General features: G+C 41.3%; 2 protein-coding genes across 6 annotated transcripts in view; one reads left to right on the top strand and one right to left on the bottom strand.

The window, feature by feature from the left end:
• The window catches only part of col9a1c (collagen, type IX, alpha 1c), a 36321-nt gene extending 28146 nt beyond the window's left edge, over positions 1-8175 (top strand). For all 4 annotated transcript variants that reach the window (XM_087835157.1, XM_087835159.1, XM_087835156.1 and 1 more), the window contains 9 exons: positions 1225-1296; positions 1376-1411; positions 1505-1549; positions 1643-1675; positions 2687-2833; positions 3081-3135; positions 3229-3423; positions 3902-3988; positions 7452-8175. In XM_087835157.1, the coding sequence (XP_087691283.1) occupies positions 1225-1296; positions 1376-1411; positions 1505-1549; positions 1643-1675; positions 2687-2833; positions 3081-3135; positions 3229-3423; positions 3902-3988; positions 7452-7654 (873 nt within the window). In that variant the 3' untranslated portion in view covers positions 7655-8175. The remainder of the gene's footprint in view (positions 1-1224; positions 1297-1375; positions 1412-1504; positions 1550-1642; positions 1676-2686; positions 2834-3080; positions 3136-3228; positions 3424-3901; positions 3989-7451) is intronic.
• A 2885-nt stretch (positions 8176-11060) lies between these two features.
• col22a1 (collagen, type XXII, alpha 1) overlaps positions 11061-19844 on the bottom strand; it is an 80125-nt gene continuing 71341 nt past the window's right edge. For both annotated transcript variants that reach the window (XM_087834959.1, XM_087834960.1), the window contains 8 exons: positions 19380-19451; positions 19235-19270; positions 19110-19154; positions 16895-17074; positions 16721-16787; positions 16437-16619; positions 12062-12139; positions 11061-11979 (listed from right to left, as the gene is read on the bottom strand). In XM_087834959.1, coding sequence (XP_087691085.1) covers positions 11786-11979; positions 12062-12139; positions 16437-16619; positions 16721-16787; positions 16895-17074; positions 19110-19154; positions 19235-19270; positions 19380-19451 — 855 coding nt within the window. In that variant the 3' untranslated portion in view covers positions 11061-11785. The remainder of the gene's footprint in view (positions 11980-12061; positions 12140-16436; positions 16620-16720; positions 16788-16894; positions 17075-19109; positions 19155-19234; positions 19271-19379; positions 19452-19844) is intronic.

The raw sequence follows: 19844 nt of genomic DNA, 5'->3' as shown, positions 1-19844 counted from the left end.
AATCAATTTTTAAATATAAATTCATTTTGCCCAAAATGCCAGAATCTTAAACCTCCAAAAATTTTGACAACCAACAAAAACTTTAAACAGTAAATGACAGCAGTGCACGGATTCTGCACAAAGACGTAAACACAACAAAGCGCGGACAAGAATCAGAATCAGTGAGATGTCTGCTTCCTCACCATGGACATGCTGTTGGGACTGAAAGCCGACAGCTCACTGATTCAGATGCGTCGGCGGCTCCGCTCTTTGTGTTTGTCTTTTTTTGCGCTCGATTCAGAAGCTGCAGGTTTGATCTCTCTCCAAACAACATTGACTGAACCGGCAGCAGAAGAAGATCCAAACTAGCTTCACGTTTCGCTTCACATAAACATCGTCATGAATTCCCTCTTACTTTTGCTGTTTTGCTTCCACCACGATAAAAATCACACTTCATGCAGAGCTCGCTCTCTCTCTCTCTGTTTTCTGCATTATTCGCTTGCTTATTACCCACCAGTCTACCGTTGTGTACAGCGCTGTCTGCCACTGTTTTTTTTAACTTTTTTAAATTATGCAAAATTGCAAAATGCTCAGTTGTGTCTTTAATAAAACCTCTGTAACTTTGCTCTGTTTCACTTCAGCAGCATCAGGTATTGTTCAGATGTTGATTTATGGTTTTCTTTCGTTTTTGTTCTACTGCAGAGTATTTTTATCTGCTATAAAATCCCAGGCCAGGAAAATTTTGTGTGTTTTATCCTCAGTTACTTTGACACAAAGGCATCTGCTGAGATGTTTACACCTTTTGATCACAAGTGTCAGCTTTGTTTTTATAGATATAAAAATATGGATATGTACTGATAAGTGATAAGAATTATAATATTTCTGACTGTCTGAGGCAAAATTTCCCCGATTCAAAACGAATCAATCGAATCAGGACCTTGTGAATCGGAATTGAATCGATTCTAGAAATCAGTGACGACACCCAGCACTAATTAACATATAGTGAGTGAGAAAGGCGACTGAAGAAGAAATACTCAGTGCATCACAGGAATCCCCCAGCAGCCTAAATGAGATGTGTCTGTAACAGCTAATGATGAAGAGTTAGTTTCTGCAAAATTCACAAATGACATCATGTAAAAAGGTGAATCAGAGCAGGGGTTAGGGGTGGTAAAATAAAGCTACTTCAGCTGTCTCAACCCTGTTGCTCTGAACACGCAGACATAAATATGTTTGTTGTATTTTCAGGGTGAGAAAGGAGTTAAAGGTAACCCCGGCGCCAAAGGAATGAAGGGCCATACAGGGCACAAAGGTGATCTGGTGAGACAAAGTTCATTCTTTACCAAAGCTTGGAAATCTTATAATAAGAGTTTAGTGAAGAACATAATGTGTTGTTTAGGGACCTGTTGGACCAGTAGGACCGCAAGGAAGTCAGGTGAGAAATATTGTAATTTCCAGTTTATCTGCAAATGAACCTTAACAGTTCGTCCAGTAATTTGACTTTTTTGCTCAATCTGTTGTAAAACAGGGGGACAGAGGAGTGCAAGGAGATCCTGGGATAAAGGGAGACCAGGTATTTGACTCATATGCTTAATTAAATGTAACAAAAATGTATTTTCTGTTGCTGGATTTGAGAGATGTTGATTTATCTTTGTGTGTGTCTCAGGGCCCTCCTGGTGTTCATGGAATCAAAGGAGAGGTATGCATAAACAGTTGTCTGCTATAAAAGCTCACCTAAGGAGCTTTTTACATGGAAAGTGCTTCATGACTTCTAATATTGCAAGCTTGGATTGTATATACAAACAAACAATTTAGAGCATTTGTGTCATGGTAGGGTGTGTGGCAGGCAGGCAAGCAGGAGTGGTGGATCCAAAATGCAGGACTCAGACACAGAAGTACAACTTAAGGCGCAGCTTTATTGCTGGGAAAAACCTCTTACTAAACTAAACTCACCAAAAGACAAACAAAAACGCTGGTGGACTAAAACACTGTAGCAGAAATACTGAACTGGAGCTGGAGACAAAACACGGGAAACACAGAGGCAAAACACACGGCTTGTTGAGGGTACGACGCGACACTGACTCAGAGAAACACAGGGTTTAAATACACTGGGAAGTAACGAGGGGAATGAGACACAGAAGGAGAGCACAGCTGGGGGAAATAAGAACTGACGAGACAAGGACGCGTAAACTGAACACATTCACATAAGACACGGACCTTCAAAGTAAAACAGGACGTATGACACAGAGACACGAACTTGACACGGTGGAGACAGCAACTAAGAAACACAGAGACATAACCAGTAAGGCAGAGGACTCGATGAACCAAAAGACACAGAGGGAAACTCAAACATGCAGACACAGACTTACACAGAACAGAGGGGACACAGAGAGACATGAAGGGCAAGGGATCAAAACTAGAAACCATAGAATAAATCACACACAAGTACAATAATACAAAAATCACAAAGAACTAAAAACGCTGGGTCAGGAGACCCAGGACCCTGACAATTTGAATAGGTACTACAATCAATTCCCACCTTAGCATATGGTATAAAAAGCTTACAGAGTGTTATTGAAGCTATTCAAACACTGAAGGAATCACTTAGTTGTGTATTGTTCTGGCACACAAGCTATCTTAGCTGATAGGGGCAGTATCCTACTGCTGACACATACAGCCTTGGTTCATGATGATTCGTTTTCACCATTAGCGTGGGGAGAAGGGCCAAAGAGGAGTTACAGGAGCCGATGGCAGACCAGGCCAGCCAGGACACGAGGGTTTGACAGGTCCAATGGGAGCTCGAGGGCTGGAGGGAGAGCCGGGCCTTCCCGGAGCACCAGGCCCGAGAGGTCTACCTGTAAGTGACACGTTTAACCAGTATAGGAAATGCATACACTTAAACCACATGCTAGCAAACTACATCTACTTTTAGCAGACATGCTAGTGGTTCTAGAGATGGCAGCACCTGATCCACCAGTTTGGTTTGGAATAATCTCAGCAATTATTTCTAACAAATGAAACTGACAGAAACAGTGCAAATGCAACTGTTGGCTGCATCAACCCTTTGCAGTAACTTTGCAGTAATAGTATTCGTGATTTCACAGGGGCCAAAAGTGAGTGACGAGAAGCTTCGGGAAATGTGTTCAGCTGTTGTTGAAGGTGCCGTTTGTTCACCTTAATAAAACCTCACATTGAACCCAATGAAGGGTTGAGCAGTTAAATATTAAAACCTATTTGTTGCAATTCATCTAGAGCAATTAGCTGAATTTATGAAAGAACTCTCAAAAAAGCCAGCAGCCATTGGTGCCCCTGGTACTCCTGGACCTGCAGGTCCTCCTGGACTCCCTGGACCAGCTGGAGCCGCAGGAGCAGCAGGAGCTCCAGGGACAATGGGTCCCAAAGGGCCTCCAGGCTACTTTGGACTTCCAGGCGCACCAGGACAAAAAGGTCAGTATGGCATTTTAAAAGTTTTCACCTTTAGTAAAAACTGAGCCTCGGTTTTTAGCATCTTTTACTTACAGCTGTAAGTGGGTTGTTCATTATGTATGCGTTTTGCCCACACCATGACAGATAAGCTGCGAGGCTGTGATAGCCTTTTGCTTCATCTCTATTTTCTTGGAGACCTTCCAATCCTAGAGTGGCTGTAGTGGAAAAAATTAAATTAATCCTTTAGAGAAAACAATGCTGTCAGCTCTGGCAGTATGCCTTTGTCTTTGCCAAAGCAAACGCTGAAAGAAGTTATGCAGAGAGCTCTGAGGATGGAAGAGAGTCACCGATGCATAACATTATACAATCAATGATGCACTAAACAGGGCGGAATCAGAGTGGAGTCATTAAGTTTCCTAATTACGCGCCTATAGCTGTGCCTCTCCATTTCATCTCAGCATTAATGTGCGTGTCCCTGATGTGTTCGGCTCCTGTGCAGGTGATGCCGGGGAGAGGGGAGACAAGGGAGACAGGGGAGAGGATGGTGTGGGAATCAAAGGAAGCCAAGGCGCACCAGGTGCACCAGGTAAGGATTCTTGTTGTAATTAGAGCAGAGCGCTGGTGACAGTAAACAGGGGGTCTTCGAAATGTCAAACTGAGCTGTGCAGTTTTTGTAGCACGTTAGAGAGATAACCCTCACATATAAATATAAATATATATACTGTACTGTCTAAAAGTCATTGAACTTGCTGAAATACAGGCTTTATCTCACAGCAGGTCAATTTATTTGTCAGATCATTCCATTTAAAATGCTCCACAAATCACCAACAGAAAATACCACAGTGTAGTGACCACTATAGAGCTCCGCTGTGGGGCTCTGGAAGTAAAGATTTCATAGGGATTTTGATTATTAGCCATTATTTTATAGCCGTCCAAAGCTGTTGTATTACTTGAACTGATAGTAGATGCACAAGTCTATTTGACATCAACCCTGTTTTTTAAAAATGCAATGTGAAATGTCGTAGAAAAAATAGTTTGTTACTTTATTTTTAAAAAACCCTCAATAAAGCTTCGACAGATCGCTTTTCATCACTGATCAAGGACAACAGTAACAACAGCAGAGAGTCAGGGCTCTGTTGGGCCAACTATTCTTTTAACTATTCCTTTAAGTAGCAATGACTTCATTCATTTCTTTACAAATAAAATTTTAAGCAGTAAAGAAAACATTACTGTTATTCACAGCCTTTCATCTGATGTACCATTAAGTACAGCAACTTTAATATGTTTTCATCTGTTAACAGGCCACAGGTTGTACTGCCGGCTTTTAAAGTGGTGATAATTAAACTACTTAAAAAGACCAACTTCAGATGTAAAGATCCCAGCCTTTACCTACTAGTTTGGCGTCCCCGGCACTGGAAAGAACAGCTGAGCCTAGTTCTTGTAAAAGGAAGTTTTTCCAAGTGGAAGCTGATGGGGCGTTTCTGATTGTTGTTCCATTATAAGGTCTTTACAGAATAAAGCACCTCGAGGCAACTTTTGTGAAATTGAAATTGAATTGAAAAGAGCTACTCTACCCAAAAACTGACATCTCTGCAACATTTTGGTGGAGCAGTTACTATGGAAACCAGAAAATGTCAGGTTGACTAAACTGCAAGAACGGTTAATACAGCGAGTTACAGAGCGCTGTACTTACTGAGAGCTAGGCCATACTTTACCACACACACAATTACAAATATTCAATTCAATTCAATTTTATTTATATAGCGCCAAATCACAACAAATGTCGCCTCAAGGCGCTTCATAGATACAGAGAAAAGCCCAACAATCATATGACCCCCTATGAGCAAGCACTTTGGTGAGAGTGGGAAGGAAAAACTCCCTTTTAACAGGAAGAAACCTCTGGCAGAACCAGGCTCAGGGAGGGGCGGCCATCTGCTGCGACCGGTTGGGGTGAGAGAAGGAAGACAGGATAAAAGACATGCTGTGGAAGAGAGACAGAGATTAATAACAGATATGATTCAATACAGAGAGGTCTGTTAATACATAGTGAGTGAGAAAGGTGACTGGAAAGGAAAAACTCAATGCATCATGGGAATCCCCCGGCAGCCTACATCTATTGCAGCATAACTAAGGGAGGATTCAGGGTCACCTGGTCCAGCCCTAACTATATGCTTTAGCAAAAAGGAAAGTTTTAAGCCTAATCTTAAAAGTAGAGATAGTGTCTGTCTCCCGAATCCAAACTGGAAGCTGGTTCCACAGAAAAGGGGCCTGAAAACTGAAGGCTCTCCCTCCCATTCTACTTTTAAATACTCTAGGAACAACAAGTAGGCCTGCAGAGTGGGAGCGAAGTGCTCTAATAGGGTAATATGGTACTACAAGGTCATTAAGATAAGATGGGGCCTGATTATTTAAGACCTTGTATGTGAGGAGCAGGATTTTGAATTCAATTCTGGATTTAACAGGAAGCCAATGAAGGGAAGCCAAAACAGGAGAAATATGCTCTCTCTTTCTAGTCCCTGTCAGTACTCTTGCTGCAGCATTTTGGATTAACTGAAGGCTTTTCAGCGAGTTTTTTGGACATCCTGATAATAATGAATTGCAGTCGTCCAGCCTGGAAGTAATAAATGCATGAACTAGTTTTTCAGCATCACTCTGAGACAGGATATTTCTAATTTTAGAGATGTTGCGCAAATGGAAGAACGCAGTCTTACATATTTGTTTAATATGTGCGTTGAAGGACATGTCCTGGTCAAAAATGACTCCAAGGTTCCTCACAGTGTTACTGGAGGCCAAGGTAATGCCATCCAGAGTAAGAATCTGGTTAGATACCATATTTCTAAGCTTTTCAGCGCCGAGTACAATGACCTCAGTTTTATCTGAGTTAAGAAGCAGTAATACTAAACACTGTTACAATTCAATATATACACAACAATGAAAAGGATACCATTTAAGAAGGTTAGAAGACAGTGCTCTGGAAACTGGGATTTGCAATGGATTATGGGATGAGTAGTTCCTTCACCACTAAAAGTAATTGTTTACACAATCTTATACCTTTTCCTGTTTTTTTTTTATTAGCATTTTTATCCAGGGAGGGGCAGCCTCTCTCAAAGTAGCAAATGTATGTTGTTTAGGGTCATACTAAGACAGGATGTTTCTAATTGTACCAACATTTATGCCAATGAAAGACACAACGACACAACGTACTAGAGACTTGTTTAATGTGTGCATCAAAGAACGAGTGAGTCTCAAATACCAGCTGAGCCAGATCAGCTGATTTAGTGTAAAACCTGAAAACACGACCTGGTGTAACAAATGTCGATAATGCTTCTTTTTTCTTTTGCTTGCCTGTTAGCCCGTCATCTTATTTTTTAAACGGGAAAGATCCCAGTTCACCCCGTCCATGCTAGATATCTGAGAGAAGTTATGTGAAATATACTTTGAAATGAATGAAGGAGGATTTCTGTAAGATATGGATCACATATGGATCACGTGTGTGTGGCTGTTTTAGTAGGTTGTTAATGTGCACCCACAGTTTGACTTGCCTTAGTGTTGTGTCATTCATATTCAGATATTGACCACTTGATTCCTGGAATCCTAGAATTAAATGAAGAGATGGTTAGGGTTAAGAAAGGGGAAGGTTCTACATTATACTGTTCTATGTGGTGATGAGATTATGTGATTAGTACAGTGTAATATTATAAAATGTAACAAAAGAAAAGTTAAAAAAAGAAGAAGGTATAACATAGTTTTATCTGAATATCGAAACTGCACGTCATCCACACCTTTATGTCTTTAAGGCATGTCTGTAACTTAACTAAATCATTTGTGTCGTCATGATTCTTTCATAGGTAAATATACCTGGATGTCATCTGCATAGCAGTGGTTATTTACCTATTGCCTTTATAAACTGCCAAAGAGTAGCATGTGTGACATGAAAAGTATTGTTCCTGGTGCAGAAGCCACTATATCTGACTTTTGCAGATATGGTTTCTTTACATTTCTTTTCATTTTAAGTTGACATAATACTTAACATGCTTTTGTTTCCTCAGGTGCACGCGGCGCCCCCGGCATTGGAAATGATGGTAGAAACGGAGAGCGTGGTGAGACAGGTAGTCCTGGTATCCCTGGACCTATTGGTCCAAGGGGGCTCCCAGGATCTCCTGGCTTTTGTGACCCATCAACCTGTATAGGCAGACATCCTCCACTTTATATGGTTGGTGGGAAGAAATCCATTGGCTACAAAAACCCATGACACACCCCAAGCTCACTGAAACACTCCAAATCTCATCCTGCCAGTGACCACATTTCAGGACTTGTCAAAGCACGGTGATCTTTGGAAGTCTCCATCTGAACCACGGAACGAAGAGACGCACAGGGAAACAGAACTGAGGCACAATTGGAGATTACTGGACAGATGTTAACTAACCCAACATTCAAAAACCGCTGTTACTGATCCCGGAGCAACTTCTGACTGATGGCAGGTCCAGGGCACACAAGTCACCCACCACAGTCATTCAATATCAATTCTGCTCTTTTAGCTAATATTAAAGTCTATTATGTGACCCCATGAAGCGATCATGAGCCAATCTTATAGTGAAGCTAGGTTTTACAAAAAAACCCAAAATCTTGATACTAACATCAGACATGAGCTGATATCTTCAACCTGCTATTTAATTTAGGATCATACATTTGTTCCCCTCATTTTGTCAAATCGATGATCTTGTTCAAATGCTGCAATAAAGTGTTGTGTTTTGAAAGTGTGCCATCATGAAATTCCACAGCCTTTTTTGTCCAGACAAAAAATAGGTCCCTGGGTTATTATGGATATAATGTTGATTCAGCAAGGCATTTCACAGTTGCCTGGATACAAAGGAAAGTCAACACCATCCTCACCTCTGTCTGCACAACACAAACACACTCACAGATCAAATATGACTTTTATGTAAGCGGTTCGGAAGGAGTCGGCATAGGAGCCAGTCCAAGGACATCCCTTTCATCTAACAGATGTTATTGTGTTTATAGATGTGTACTGTAAGTGAATGGATGCTCAAGGTTCATGAAGCTTGGTATAGGAGAAGAGTGCAGCATGATTTCTATATTCAGGTTTAGACATAAAGCATGATGGATGTCTCCATCTTGGAATTGATTATCATGCATTAGTGGCAGAGCAGGGCTGGAGCTCTTGAATGAATAACATAAACATTTTCATTGTAAAGAGATGTACATTCAATGAAACAGAATGGGTCTGCTTGTATTTCAGCATTACGTGAAAGAGCACAAGTACTGGCTTTTCAAATGACGAGGCAAAAGTCCGAGTTATAAAATGAATCTGTTCCAGTCTTTATTATACAGTACAGTACAGGTGTGGTTCGAATACTTACAATATGCTACTACTTTAAAATATCTTAGCACCGATTTATCAGGAAAATTTGGGAAAGGGTTAATAAAATGCAGTTAATTCATTACAACATGATTCTATTTGATCAAATCCTGATTAATTTAGCAGTATAACAGTACAGGTTACAGCCTCTACGCATTACAAATACTCTCCCTCACCATCCCTGATGCAACATCTGCTGATGTAACTGTAACGACCATTTACAAAACCACCAGACAGGTGGTTTGTTGCAATTTACAAATCGTTCAGTGGCAAATATGGGATGGGGAACATTTGGAAATGGTAGAAAGTGCAGGTCACATAGAGTCATGTTGATTCTACACAAAATGCATGTTTTTGAATTGCGTCAAATTGCTGTCATGTACCGAAGCTCTTAACTATAAGAGCTGCTCTGAAGGCACTGGTGGAGTAAAAGCTGAGACAAAAATAAAGAAGAGGGTTAGCTTAGCATTTCTAAGTTAGCTATTTAGTCTACAGTTTTGAATGACTCATTTTGGGGTATTAATGCAAGCTAAATTCAAGCTAGCTGAATATCTAATCCTGCCAGAACCATGAACAAAATAAGTCATTGTTAATTAGCTTAATGTTGCAGACATATGCAACAGCTACGGTAATATGTCAGACTTCTGGATTGAAGGATCCACAATCATGCCAGGGTTTAAACTCTGTGCTTGTAGCTGCACCAATCAAAATGAACATTGCTTCCACATCTGAAAGTGAAGCCAGCGTGGAAGTGTCTTATAAATGGATTCTTTGTCAGCGTATGGCTGCAAAAAGGTCCAGTTGTAAGGAAAGTCTATGAGAAAATGACCTTACTGCTCACTTCATGACCTCCTTTAAGATGTTGATAATGAGTGTGCAGTCTCAATCTCTAGTTTACAGCCTTCTGCACACATGACATATATATTGTAATTTGCATTATAGAAAGAAACCAAGATAAAGCAGAGCCTGTTACTGAGAAGACACTGCTATATTTCTAAAAGTGATACAAAGGCTTTGCAAACTTGGCATCACCATGGCTATAATCTACAGTTTGCATCTACAGGCCTGTGCTAGATGGTTCATCCAATCATCTGCAAGGTAGTTTTCAAGAACGATTCCATTTTCGTGCAAGTTTTCCCCACAAAGACCGGAAGCTTTGTCTAACACGTGCTCTCTCTGTGGCTAGCTACACTGGCTGCTTGCTAGCTTTCAAGGCTAGGAACGCCCCTCTGGCAGTAATACATTTTGCGAAGCTATATTTGATTGCTTGTGGAGTAAACATTTTTCTATTTGCAATATGACAATGATGTATTTCCATTTTCCAAAACTGACAGACTAACTTTAACTCAACTGTTTATGAAAACGGCCTCTAGAACAGCCTCAGAAATATTGGTCAAGCTGAAAGCTCCTGTCAGCTTCACCACACAAACGTAAGTGCTGTCAAAGCTCTGTCTTCACTCTCTTCATAAATGATCTTGTGTTACGTAACCTGAGACAGAGATAATGACAAAGTATAATCAGCCATTAGATCATACTGTAAGATCTCTCAAGCTCACATTCACATGCGTCTTTATTTGAAGGAGTTTCTTTGTCCTTTTAAAATGAACATTATTTTTAATTGGTTCTAGATAACCAAGGTGTCTGAGGTTGGGAGGAACTCTAATTGGTCCGTGAGAGACATAAGACAAAGGGATTGTTCAAACTGTTACCACAACAGTCCGATCATCAAGATGCAAGAGATCGGCTCTCCAGTTTCAGGTTTCAGGGTACAAATAAGAACAGCAGTGTGTCAGGCACTTAATAAGCATCAGAGAGACAGAGAGGAAGTGACAGGTTTAGGGAAAGCAGAGTGGAATAGGCCACTTTTCAAGAAAGGTGAACAAAGGCTGCAATTACACCACCTCCTCAAAGCTGTTTGCTGTTCAGGTCTACGTGTAGCTCAGAGAGAGTGACCGGAGCCGCTTCATTAAACATGAAAGCACAAATCTAACAGCGACACTGTTTGCTGTCTCATCTTCTGGAACAAATCATTACGTGGCATATATTCATGGTCAAAAGAGCAAACTTAAATGAAGTCCTTACAAAAATACAAAAAAAACTAGATATCCACCCTTAAATGTCACATGCACAAATACTAACAAGACTTCTGGAATGAAATCCTTCAAATCTCACCAAAGCATGAAATGACATTGCAGAGATGCTAATTTGTGGGTTGTGACAAAGAGGTCATTCCTGCCGCCTTCAGTTTATTCCCAGAATAAAATCTTGTTTGCTAAATGAACCAAACAAACTGCATTACTTTAAAGGCGCATTTCTCTAAAAGGCATTTTATTTTTCCGTTTGTTTTTGCATCCCTGTGTCACCAAAAACAAATGCGATATAATAACATACATGCTGCTGTGGATGAAATGCAAATGATTCATCACTCGAACCGATTGAAGCTCCTCCGACACAAAACCCAGTGCTGCTGTTTGCATCTCACCGTCTGCCACCGTTTTCTCCCAATCAATGACCGGAAAAGTGACACAGAGTAATTACTGCGACTGTGTCAGTCACTGACTTAGTGAGCAGTGAATGACACGTGCTGCCTGATGCTAACTTGTGACGGGTGGCTGATGCAGAACGGTGTGAGGCAAGCAGCGAAGCGCCCGACTGAGATGATTACTGATGAAATGATATAATATCGAATAGCAGGATCTTTACTCCTGATGTTCGGGGCCGTGCCATCCATGTTATCTTCCTATATATTTACAGGAAGCATGCAAGTGAGGGAAAAAAAACTAGCTGCCCTCTTTATCCCATAATAGATCAGAAAGAAACTCCCACGTTGCTTAATCCCCATCCATCCCGATCGTCGTACCAAAATCAAAACATAGAACCTGACCGGCAGCACCTGTGGCTTCAGCCGTCTGTACTGAGGTTAACAAAAAAAAAAAAAGTTCTTGATTCTTGATTAAGTTCATAAATACAGCTGGTCTCCCAACTCTGCTTCGCTCTTCTTCTTTAAGTTCCCTTCACATTTTTGTTGTGGGGCCGTTGTGCCAGGCTGGCATAGTAGGCACACTGGGTTGGGTCGCACTGGCCAGCAGGGCCCGGAGGTCCAGGCTGACCGTGGGGGCCGGGGTTTCCTGGCTCTCCTTGGGCTCCGGCTTGTCCTGGGCTTCCGTCTTTGCCGTAACCAGGCATACCTGCTGGGCCTGGAACCGGAAGTAGAGCATTAAGGAAACTTATTAGAACTGGACCGGCTCTTCTAAGAGTCAGAGTATGTAAAATCCTTACCTATGGGTCCAACAGGACCTTTCTCTCCTCTTTCACCAATCCCGGGGTCTCCCTTCTCTCCCGTTGCTCCTTTCTCACCTGACACATACACAGAAACAGAATGAACAACGTTTATCAGTTTTAAGGCGAGGATGTGGTTCTCTCCTGCATTAAGCAGCTCAATTCATCACAGATTCTCATGCATTTACATATTTTTTCAGTTTCAGCCGTTAGATGTCTAAACCAGCGTGAAATATGGTCAGAGGCTGCTGCTGTGTGAAGTAGGTAGGGTGCTGCAGTGAACATCATGTCCTCATTATGCCTGCATCATCAAAGGGGTGAAAATGAAGCAAATCAAAGAGGAGGGGACTCCTGTCAGAATAAACCACTAAAACTCTTCAAGTTACGACTGGAAACATTTAAGGACGACAAACTAGAACAGACATTTATCACAGTTTCCAGACATTGCACAGACTAAATAACTTCATTAAACAAGATCATAAACACCTCCAACCGGTGGCAGCAGATGGCCCCGCCCCTCCCTGAGCCAGAGGTTTCTTCCTGTTAAAAGGGAGTTTTTCCTTCCCACTGTCGCTAAGTGCTTGCTAATAGCAGGTCGTCTGTTGGGGTTTTCTCTACCCTACAAAAGTACCTTGAGGCAACTGTTCTTTCAATTGAATTGGTTCCTGTTTAGTTTTTATAAAGTTTTGGATGCATGTCATGTTAGCTGTACAGTTTTACTGTTAGTTTGGAGTTCTCTGTCTTTATTTAGCATTGGTTCCTTTGGTTTGCTGTTTTTGATGTTTAGTTCTGTGCATACCTTTCAGTATGCATAGTGACTTTCCAGATGTGCAAGCTTCCAATTCCATTTGGCACTAATGCACCCCCGGTACCATGACGGATAGAGTCTTTTGAACGGAGTACTGATAAGAAGTCATCTGTTATTAATCTCTGTCTCTCTTCCACAGCATGTCTTTTATCCTGTCTTCTTTCTCTCACCCCAACCGGTGGCAGCAGATGGCCGCCCCTCCCTGAGCCTGGTTCTGCTGGAGGTTTCTTCCTGTTCAAAGGGAGTTTTTCCTCCCCACCGTCGCCAAAGTGCTTGTTCACAGGGGGTCATATTCTGACTCTGATTCTGACATGATTGAGGGGTTTCACTCTGCACCTTGAGACGACTGTTGTTGTGATTTGGAGCTGTATAAATAAAATTTAATTGAATTGTTTTCCAAAAGAGAATATACATTTTTAATGTGACCACGGCTTTCTGCCTAGTCACATATAGTCAAAGTCTAAACCTGTGTTTGAATTCTCTTCTGATATTTCTTCTTCGCTCTCAGACTGAAATCCCACCAGAGCTGTCTTACGCACATTTACCTTTAGTTTAATAAAACATGCATTTTGCCAACTTTCCTTCCTGGCTTCAAATAAGCTAAACTTTATTAATACAGTAGCTCTTCTCCAGTCTTACTGTCCAAAACATTTAAGGCCCTCACAGATTCATATAGTGCTTTCAAATCTAAACTACTCCCGCTCTTTTCCTCCTACACTCTCACCACTGCTTTGTCTGCAGCAGCTGTGTTACTTTTAAGTCTGTAATGTGTATTTAACTCTTTTTCCACCTAATATTACAGGTTTATCTTACTTTATAAACATCAGCTACTCTGTTTCCAGCGCACTTTCCATATTCATGATTGGTCAGATGATTTTGCTGCTGCGTTACAAGTTGATCACCAGTTTCGTGCGACCTTTTTCCTGATTGTAATTGTGAATCAGTTAACGATACGCTGGGCATGCTGAACTCGCTTCATCGTACAGGACTCTGCTCCCAGGTTTAAATTTATGGATATGTTGGTTTGACAACTAAACAAAAAGCTGCTTTGAAGAACAAAAAAAGCTGATCAGCTCCCACAGGATCAAACAGCATACTGACTCTATATTACAGCCAACCTGCTAGTTTATGACAGAACTGCATCGGCTATGGAATGACTTCAATGACCTCAGTAGATCCAAAAAATCCACTCGGGCTTGTTTACCATTAATTTTAAACAGGATGCACGCAGTGATTCAGGCATTTAGCGTCTACAAACCCGTCAGCTTCTTTCTTTTTCTCTTTCTCAGGAGACATTTTGACATGTCACAGCAGGGTGAACGCAGGCAGAATTGATCGGATTAACTATGTCCTGTTTACGCCGTCACAGGCAGGAAAGAAGGCCACTATGAAAGCCACAGGGACACTAGCTCCTGTAAAAGGAGCATGGTCAGAATTCGCGTTACACCTGTGGTTACCTGATAATGTCATGTTGAAACAGCTGCTGTGAAGACGGCATGCATAACTTTTGTCTCAGGGAGCCCTAAGATGAAAGTTTAAAGGAGCAGCTGGTGTGAGGCGCACAAACGCAGACAGGACGAAGTCTCAACTCAACCACCACTGTTCCACTCTCTCTCAGTCTCTGACATGAAATCTCTCTGGACCTCATCAGTGACTTAACAAGCACAAAAAAGGATTTTTTTTAAAAATCCCACACCACATAATCCATCCATTTCTCACTTTAAGTTTTTATTTCATTTCCATTTGTTCTGTTATCTTCTCGTAGTTTAGCCCCATGCAGGAGTTTGACTTCTTTCTCCTCTGACACACTGAAAGAAGCTCTACAGAGAAGAATGTAGAAACAGTGTAACAGTCACAACTGTGTCTCTTTAAGACAACCCAAGTTAATGTTTAGTGATGTCACTAGTATGTGTCACTGCCCTCTGCACGGTGTGGGAGAAACATGCTTGCACATGGACGTATAGACTGAGATGGACCTCATGTCTTTACCTCCCTAACTTAAAGTAACATTTTGGGTTGTATGAACACTGCTCGCTTCGTGTATGACAAGACTGCAGCCGTTCAACCGGGCCTTGTATGGTTGGTGAAGAGTGTGTTTATTAAAGGACAAGCACTGTGGAATTCCTAGTACCAGTGTCATCGGGAGTTTTGGACTGCAGCCTCCTCTCAACTACTAAATACAACCCATGTTACAGCAGGTCTAACTCTGTGTACCTCAAAAGAATTATTATCTGACATTCTAAATACCTAGATATTACTAATAAACTGTTTTAAACTATATATCTCCACCACCTCTTCATCTACCTCACCAGCTGGCTAAACACCTGCCAGGATACGACAGAATAGAATAGAAATATCCTTTATTGTCCCTCATTGGAGACAAAAACTGTTCAGTTATTAAGTTTTTAAAAATGATTAAAAACAGAAAATAGAAAAAATGTGCAAATAGCAGCAGTGATATAAACAACTAGAATATAAACATCGTATTGCTTTTGTTGGGAGCAGTGATGGTTAAAAAGTCTAACAGCTGCTGGGAGGAAGGACCTGCAGCAATGCTCCTTTGTGCACCCATGATGCAGCAGTGTGTCACTGAACGAGCACCAGTTCTCCAACAGCTTCATGCATGGGGCAGGAGACAATGTCCGAGACTGATGCTAACCTGGTTATAAGCTAACATTATGCCAGCTAACTCACACTTTTACACCATATGAGAGTTTATTCACCAAGCGTTTGTCAACTGTAGATCCACTTCAAAGAAAGCGTCAGTAACTCGTGCTAGCAGCAGCAAAAACAGCAAGAGCTCACCTCAGCATCATGTCATCGGACAGAAGTGAGCGTCACTGACTCATCGACTCATATTTCACAAGGTTTGACAGACTCCTCCAAGGTAAATAGTTGTGGAAACTCCAAACCTGGGATTGAGATGTAAACAGCGATCTAACAGCCTACGCTCACTCGATAAACTCCAGTGTTTGAGTTCGTTTGGGGATAAAAATGTAAAATATCACAAAATATTGGCCACATTTTTGTATTCCTGATTTGTTGTTTTGATATGATTAAAATGTGTTAAAATATAGTATGCACAAACTGTAATAGAAACTGAGAGGAAACGCAAGATGGCCAGCCACTATGCAGCACAGTAGGTGTTAACAAAATTTACACTTTGCACTCACAACTGGAAGCTCCGTCCATCTTTTATATAAAGTCGCTGGTTGATACACATTTTGTGTGTGGTCTGATAAGTCAGGCAGGAAATACTAAAACATGCTAGTGTCGTCATTTAGAGTAATTTAGTCAGGGATGTGTTTGGAATGCTAATATGCTAAAATGCTAATTTTAATGCTAATTCAGTATTATAGAAGCGCTTTAATTAGAAATTTAAAAGTATGCCTGTCGCTAACTTTAAAGACGTTATGAAATTTATCACAATGTTGAGAAACAATACTTTTTTTTGGTTTATTTTGGGTGTTTGTTTTGGAAACAACTAAACAACAATGATCCGACGATCATAAGCAAACCAAGAGCAGCAAACCAAACCAAAAAACATTTCTCTGACTCTTGTCCTACCCTTAGGGCCCATGGGTCCCCTGGGTCCTTCTCCTCCATTCTGTCCGGGCATCCCAGGTTCTCCAGGGGGCCCAGGGCGTCCAGAGCTGCCATCTTTACCCGGAGGGCCCGGAGGTCCGGGGCGGCCCGCTGTGCTTTTCACATGTGCTGGCTGAATCTGAGCCACGAGATAAGCTAATTTGGCTGGAAGCAGAAAGAAAGGTTAGCATAATATATCTAACAAGGTTATTCTCATTGAACTCAAATGAACAAATATCTCAAAGGGTACCAGAAGAACGCCTCACCATCCAGCTGTTTTGCCAGCTCCTCCTGGATGAGCCGCCTCATCTGTTCCAGTGACACTGACTCTCCCTGGAGAAGCAGAGATGCTAATGAAAATTCTCATCTGATGGTGCTGTGCATACTGCTGTAGGGCCGATATTGTTTCAGAGTCTATTTCAGCTGGGTTTATGACTCACCCTGGGCCCTGGAAGGCCAGGGTTTCCTGAAGGTCCTTGTGGCCCTGGGGCTCCGATTTCTCCTTGTGGTCCTGACATGCCCATCATCCCCGTGTGGCCCTTCCTGCCAGGGGGACCAGGGTTTCCCGGCATACCTGGCTCTCCTGACTGCCCTTTATCTCCCTTTGTACCTGGATCTCCCTGGAACAGATGTCACTATGTTTGTAAATGTTTAGCCTCGAAGAACATGATCCCAAAGTAACCAGCAAGGCAGCTGGGCAAAAGTTAGTGTTTTTAAGATGGTTGACATTATAAATGAACTGTGCATATTTAAAAAAACAAAAATACCCAAAACTAATTCAGATTTGTCTGATCTCTCCGTTAAGATCACTTCCTCACATGATCAGTGCTGTTTTTAGTGTAGCTGTTACTTTCAGATTCTGACCACTCACTTCACTGAGAACGATCTTCTGTTACAAACTGAATCAATCTTTGTGTCCAAGGCACATCAAAAGCAGGACAAAATAATAAAACACACTTCTATTCATATCTGCACATAAGAGCTCAAATGCCACTTCACACATTATTGGTGGTTTTGATCTAACAGCATGTAGACCTACGCCCCTTAAACTTGAAGCAGTCAAACATATTCCTGGATGGAGTAGAGCTTGAATTAGCTCCAGAATTTAAATATCTTGGGGTCATTCTAGACCCAACATTATCCTTCAAGAGTCACATAAATAAAGTGTCCCAGGTACTTAAATTTAATAATCGAAATTTTAATCATATACGTAATAATTTAAATATGAATGTTGCAAAAACTTATTTTTACTCAATGATCATCTCTCATATGGACTATTGTTTGACGTCCTGGTCACTTGCTTGTCCAACAACACTTAAAACTATTGAAAACATTTATAAAAGAAGTTTAAAACTACTTGACAAAAAAACGACTTCCCACCACCACTGTCATGTGTTAAAAAAACATAAATTACTGAACTTCAATAACTTAGTGAAACTTAAAAGAGTGTGTTTAATATATAAAGTCTTACACTCCCTTGCTCCACCACCACTAAAGCAGTTTATTAGGCATAAAGAAAGCTCAGACAGGACCACTCGAGCTACAATCCGAGGAGACTTGTTTATACCCCACAGACGGACAGCGTTTGGGCAGAACGTCCTTTCTGTCCAGGGTGGCCATCTGTGGAACAGTCTTCCTCAGCCCATTAGAGAATGCTCTACACTCAATTTGTTTAAGGCAAAGGTTAAAAACTGGTTATGGACAAATCAAGTGTGTGATCATGTATGAGTTGTATAGTTTTAATGTTTTATTTGGGAACAGAATGGTGTGTATGTGTAAGTTTGGTGATGGAGTTTTTATTATGAATGAATGATGAATTTTTATGAATTATTGTCTATTTTTTTATGTTTAAGGACAACAGATGGAAATTAGCCTTTGGCTATAATCTGGTATGTTTACATTCATGTAATTTTTTTTTACATTTATGTTCATTAACATGCACTGTCCTAAATAAATAAATAAATCATGACACCTGCATTTTTTTAATAAAATGGTGCAGACACCACGCCTCCATCCTCTTATCGCACACTTTAACACACTCCAATGTTCTTGCTGTCTGTGTCAGATTTGTTTTAAAGTGTGGCACCATGTTAGCATCAGTGACAGCTGAGAGATGTTGATGCGCCCACATAGAGCCCACAGCAAATTTGCCCTTACAGAGCCCTGTATGGCTTTTCTATGGGCAACCTCACTGTAGACTGCCCATAGAAAACTGTGGTGGAGTAAAATGTGGGCAGGGTCTGTATGGGTTAGCCAACAGGTGAGCCGATAAGGGCTGTTTATCAGCAAGCCAACAATGTGGACATAAAAAGGCAAAAATGCTATGGTCCACGTGTGGGCAGTGTGGGTTTGCCCTGCATTTACAGCCCCACAGTTCATACACACCCACACACTGGGCCCACACAGGCATGTTTTCCATGCGATTATAGTGTGCTCAGCACAATAAAGGCATTAGTTTCCCCCTTATTTCTTTATTTTAAGTTTCTTTAAAGGATTTTGGGGGGAAACGTATAAATTAATTTCTAGCGTTTTTGTCTGGTTGACTCAAAATCCTGTGGCACATCAGTAATTGTCACACGCTGCTATAATGTGTAAGTGTGTATGTCTAAAGTGGTCAGAAAAATTGATTTGGTTTACACTCCTAGCGCTGCTCACCTTCTCTCCTTTGATACCGCGATCACCAGCTCTGCCCGGCACACCCTAAAAAATACCACAGACAAGTAAATGTTAGTGTGGATATAAAGATGATACGTCATCAGTTCTCTTTTGGAAAGTCTTACCTGTTTTCCTTCTGGGCCAATTGGACCGGACGGACCCTGGAAATCAAAATAAAAGCTATTATTACCCACAGCTGCTCGTATTTGCGAGCTGCGATTAATCTTTACATCAAAACATGAATATATAAATAAATAATCTTGCAGTCACCGAGGGGCCTTTAGGTCCACTGAAGCCTGGTAATCCTGGATTGCCCGGCTCGCCCTTGTCTCCCCTGAGACCCTGTAGGACAGCAGAGACATGTTTGTCACATGGCACACTGTAGATGAGCAGGGTTGCATCATCATTCTCGCTCAGCATGCAGCAGAGCTCTGGATGAAATTTTCATAAATATTGTGGATTGAAAACATTAAAATTCATAGTTTCTAACCAGCGCGTGGGCTCAAAGACAAGCTGGTTAAAGCATCCACAGAGTGGAGAAACGTATTAATGCCCATTTTATCGACACTTTCTTTTAAAAAATGCTATATTTTAAATCTTTGATGTGCTTCTCTATCACCTCTGCTCCTCTCCACTCACTGCACCCCTTCCTTTTCTTTGCGTGGTAAATCTGACATCTGATACCATTTTGGTCGATATCTGACTCTTCCTCTGAACATCCACTGAAATCACTCT

Source organism: Neolamprologus brichardi, chromosome 22 (assembly GCF_056152115.1).
Source record: "Neolamprologus brichardi isolate AB-2024 chromosome 22, ASM5615211v1, whole genome shotgun sequence".
Lineage (NCBI taxonomy): Eukaryota > Metazoa > Chordata > Actinopteri > Cichliformes > Cichlidae > Neolamprologus > Neolamprologus brichardi.
Note: the sequence above shows the minus strand (reverse complement) of the source record. Positions and strands in the feature narration are given on the sequence as shown.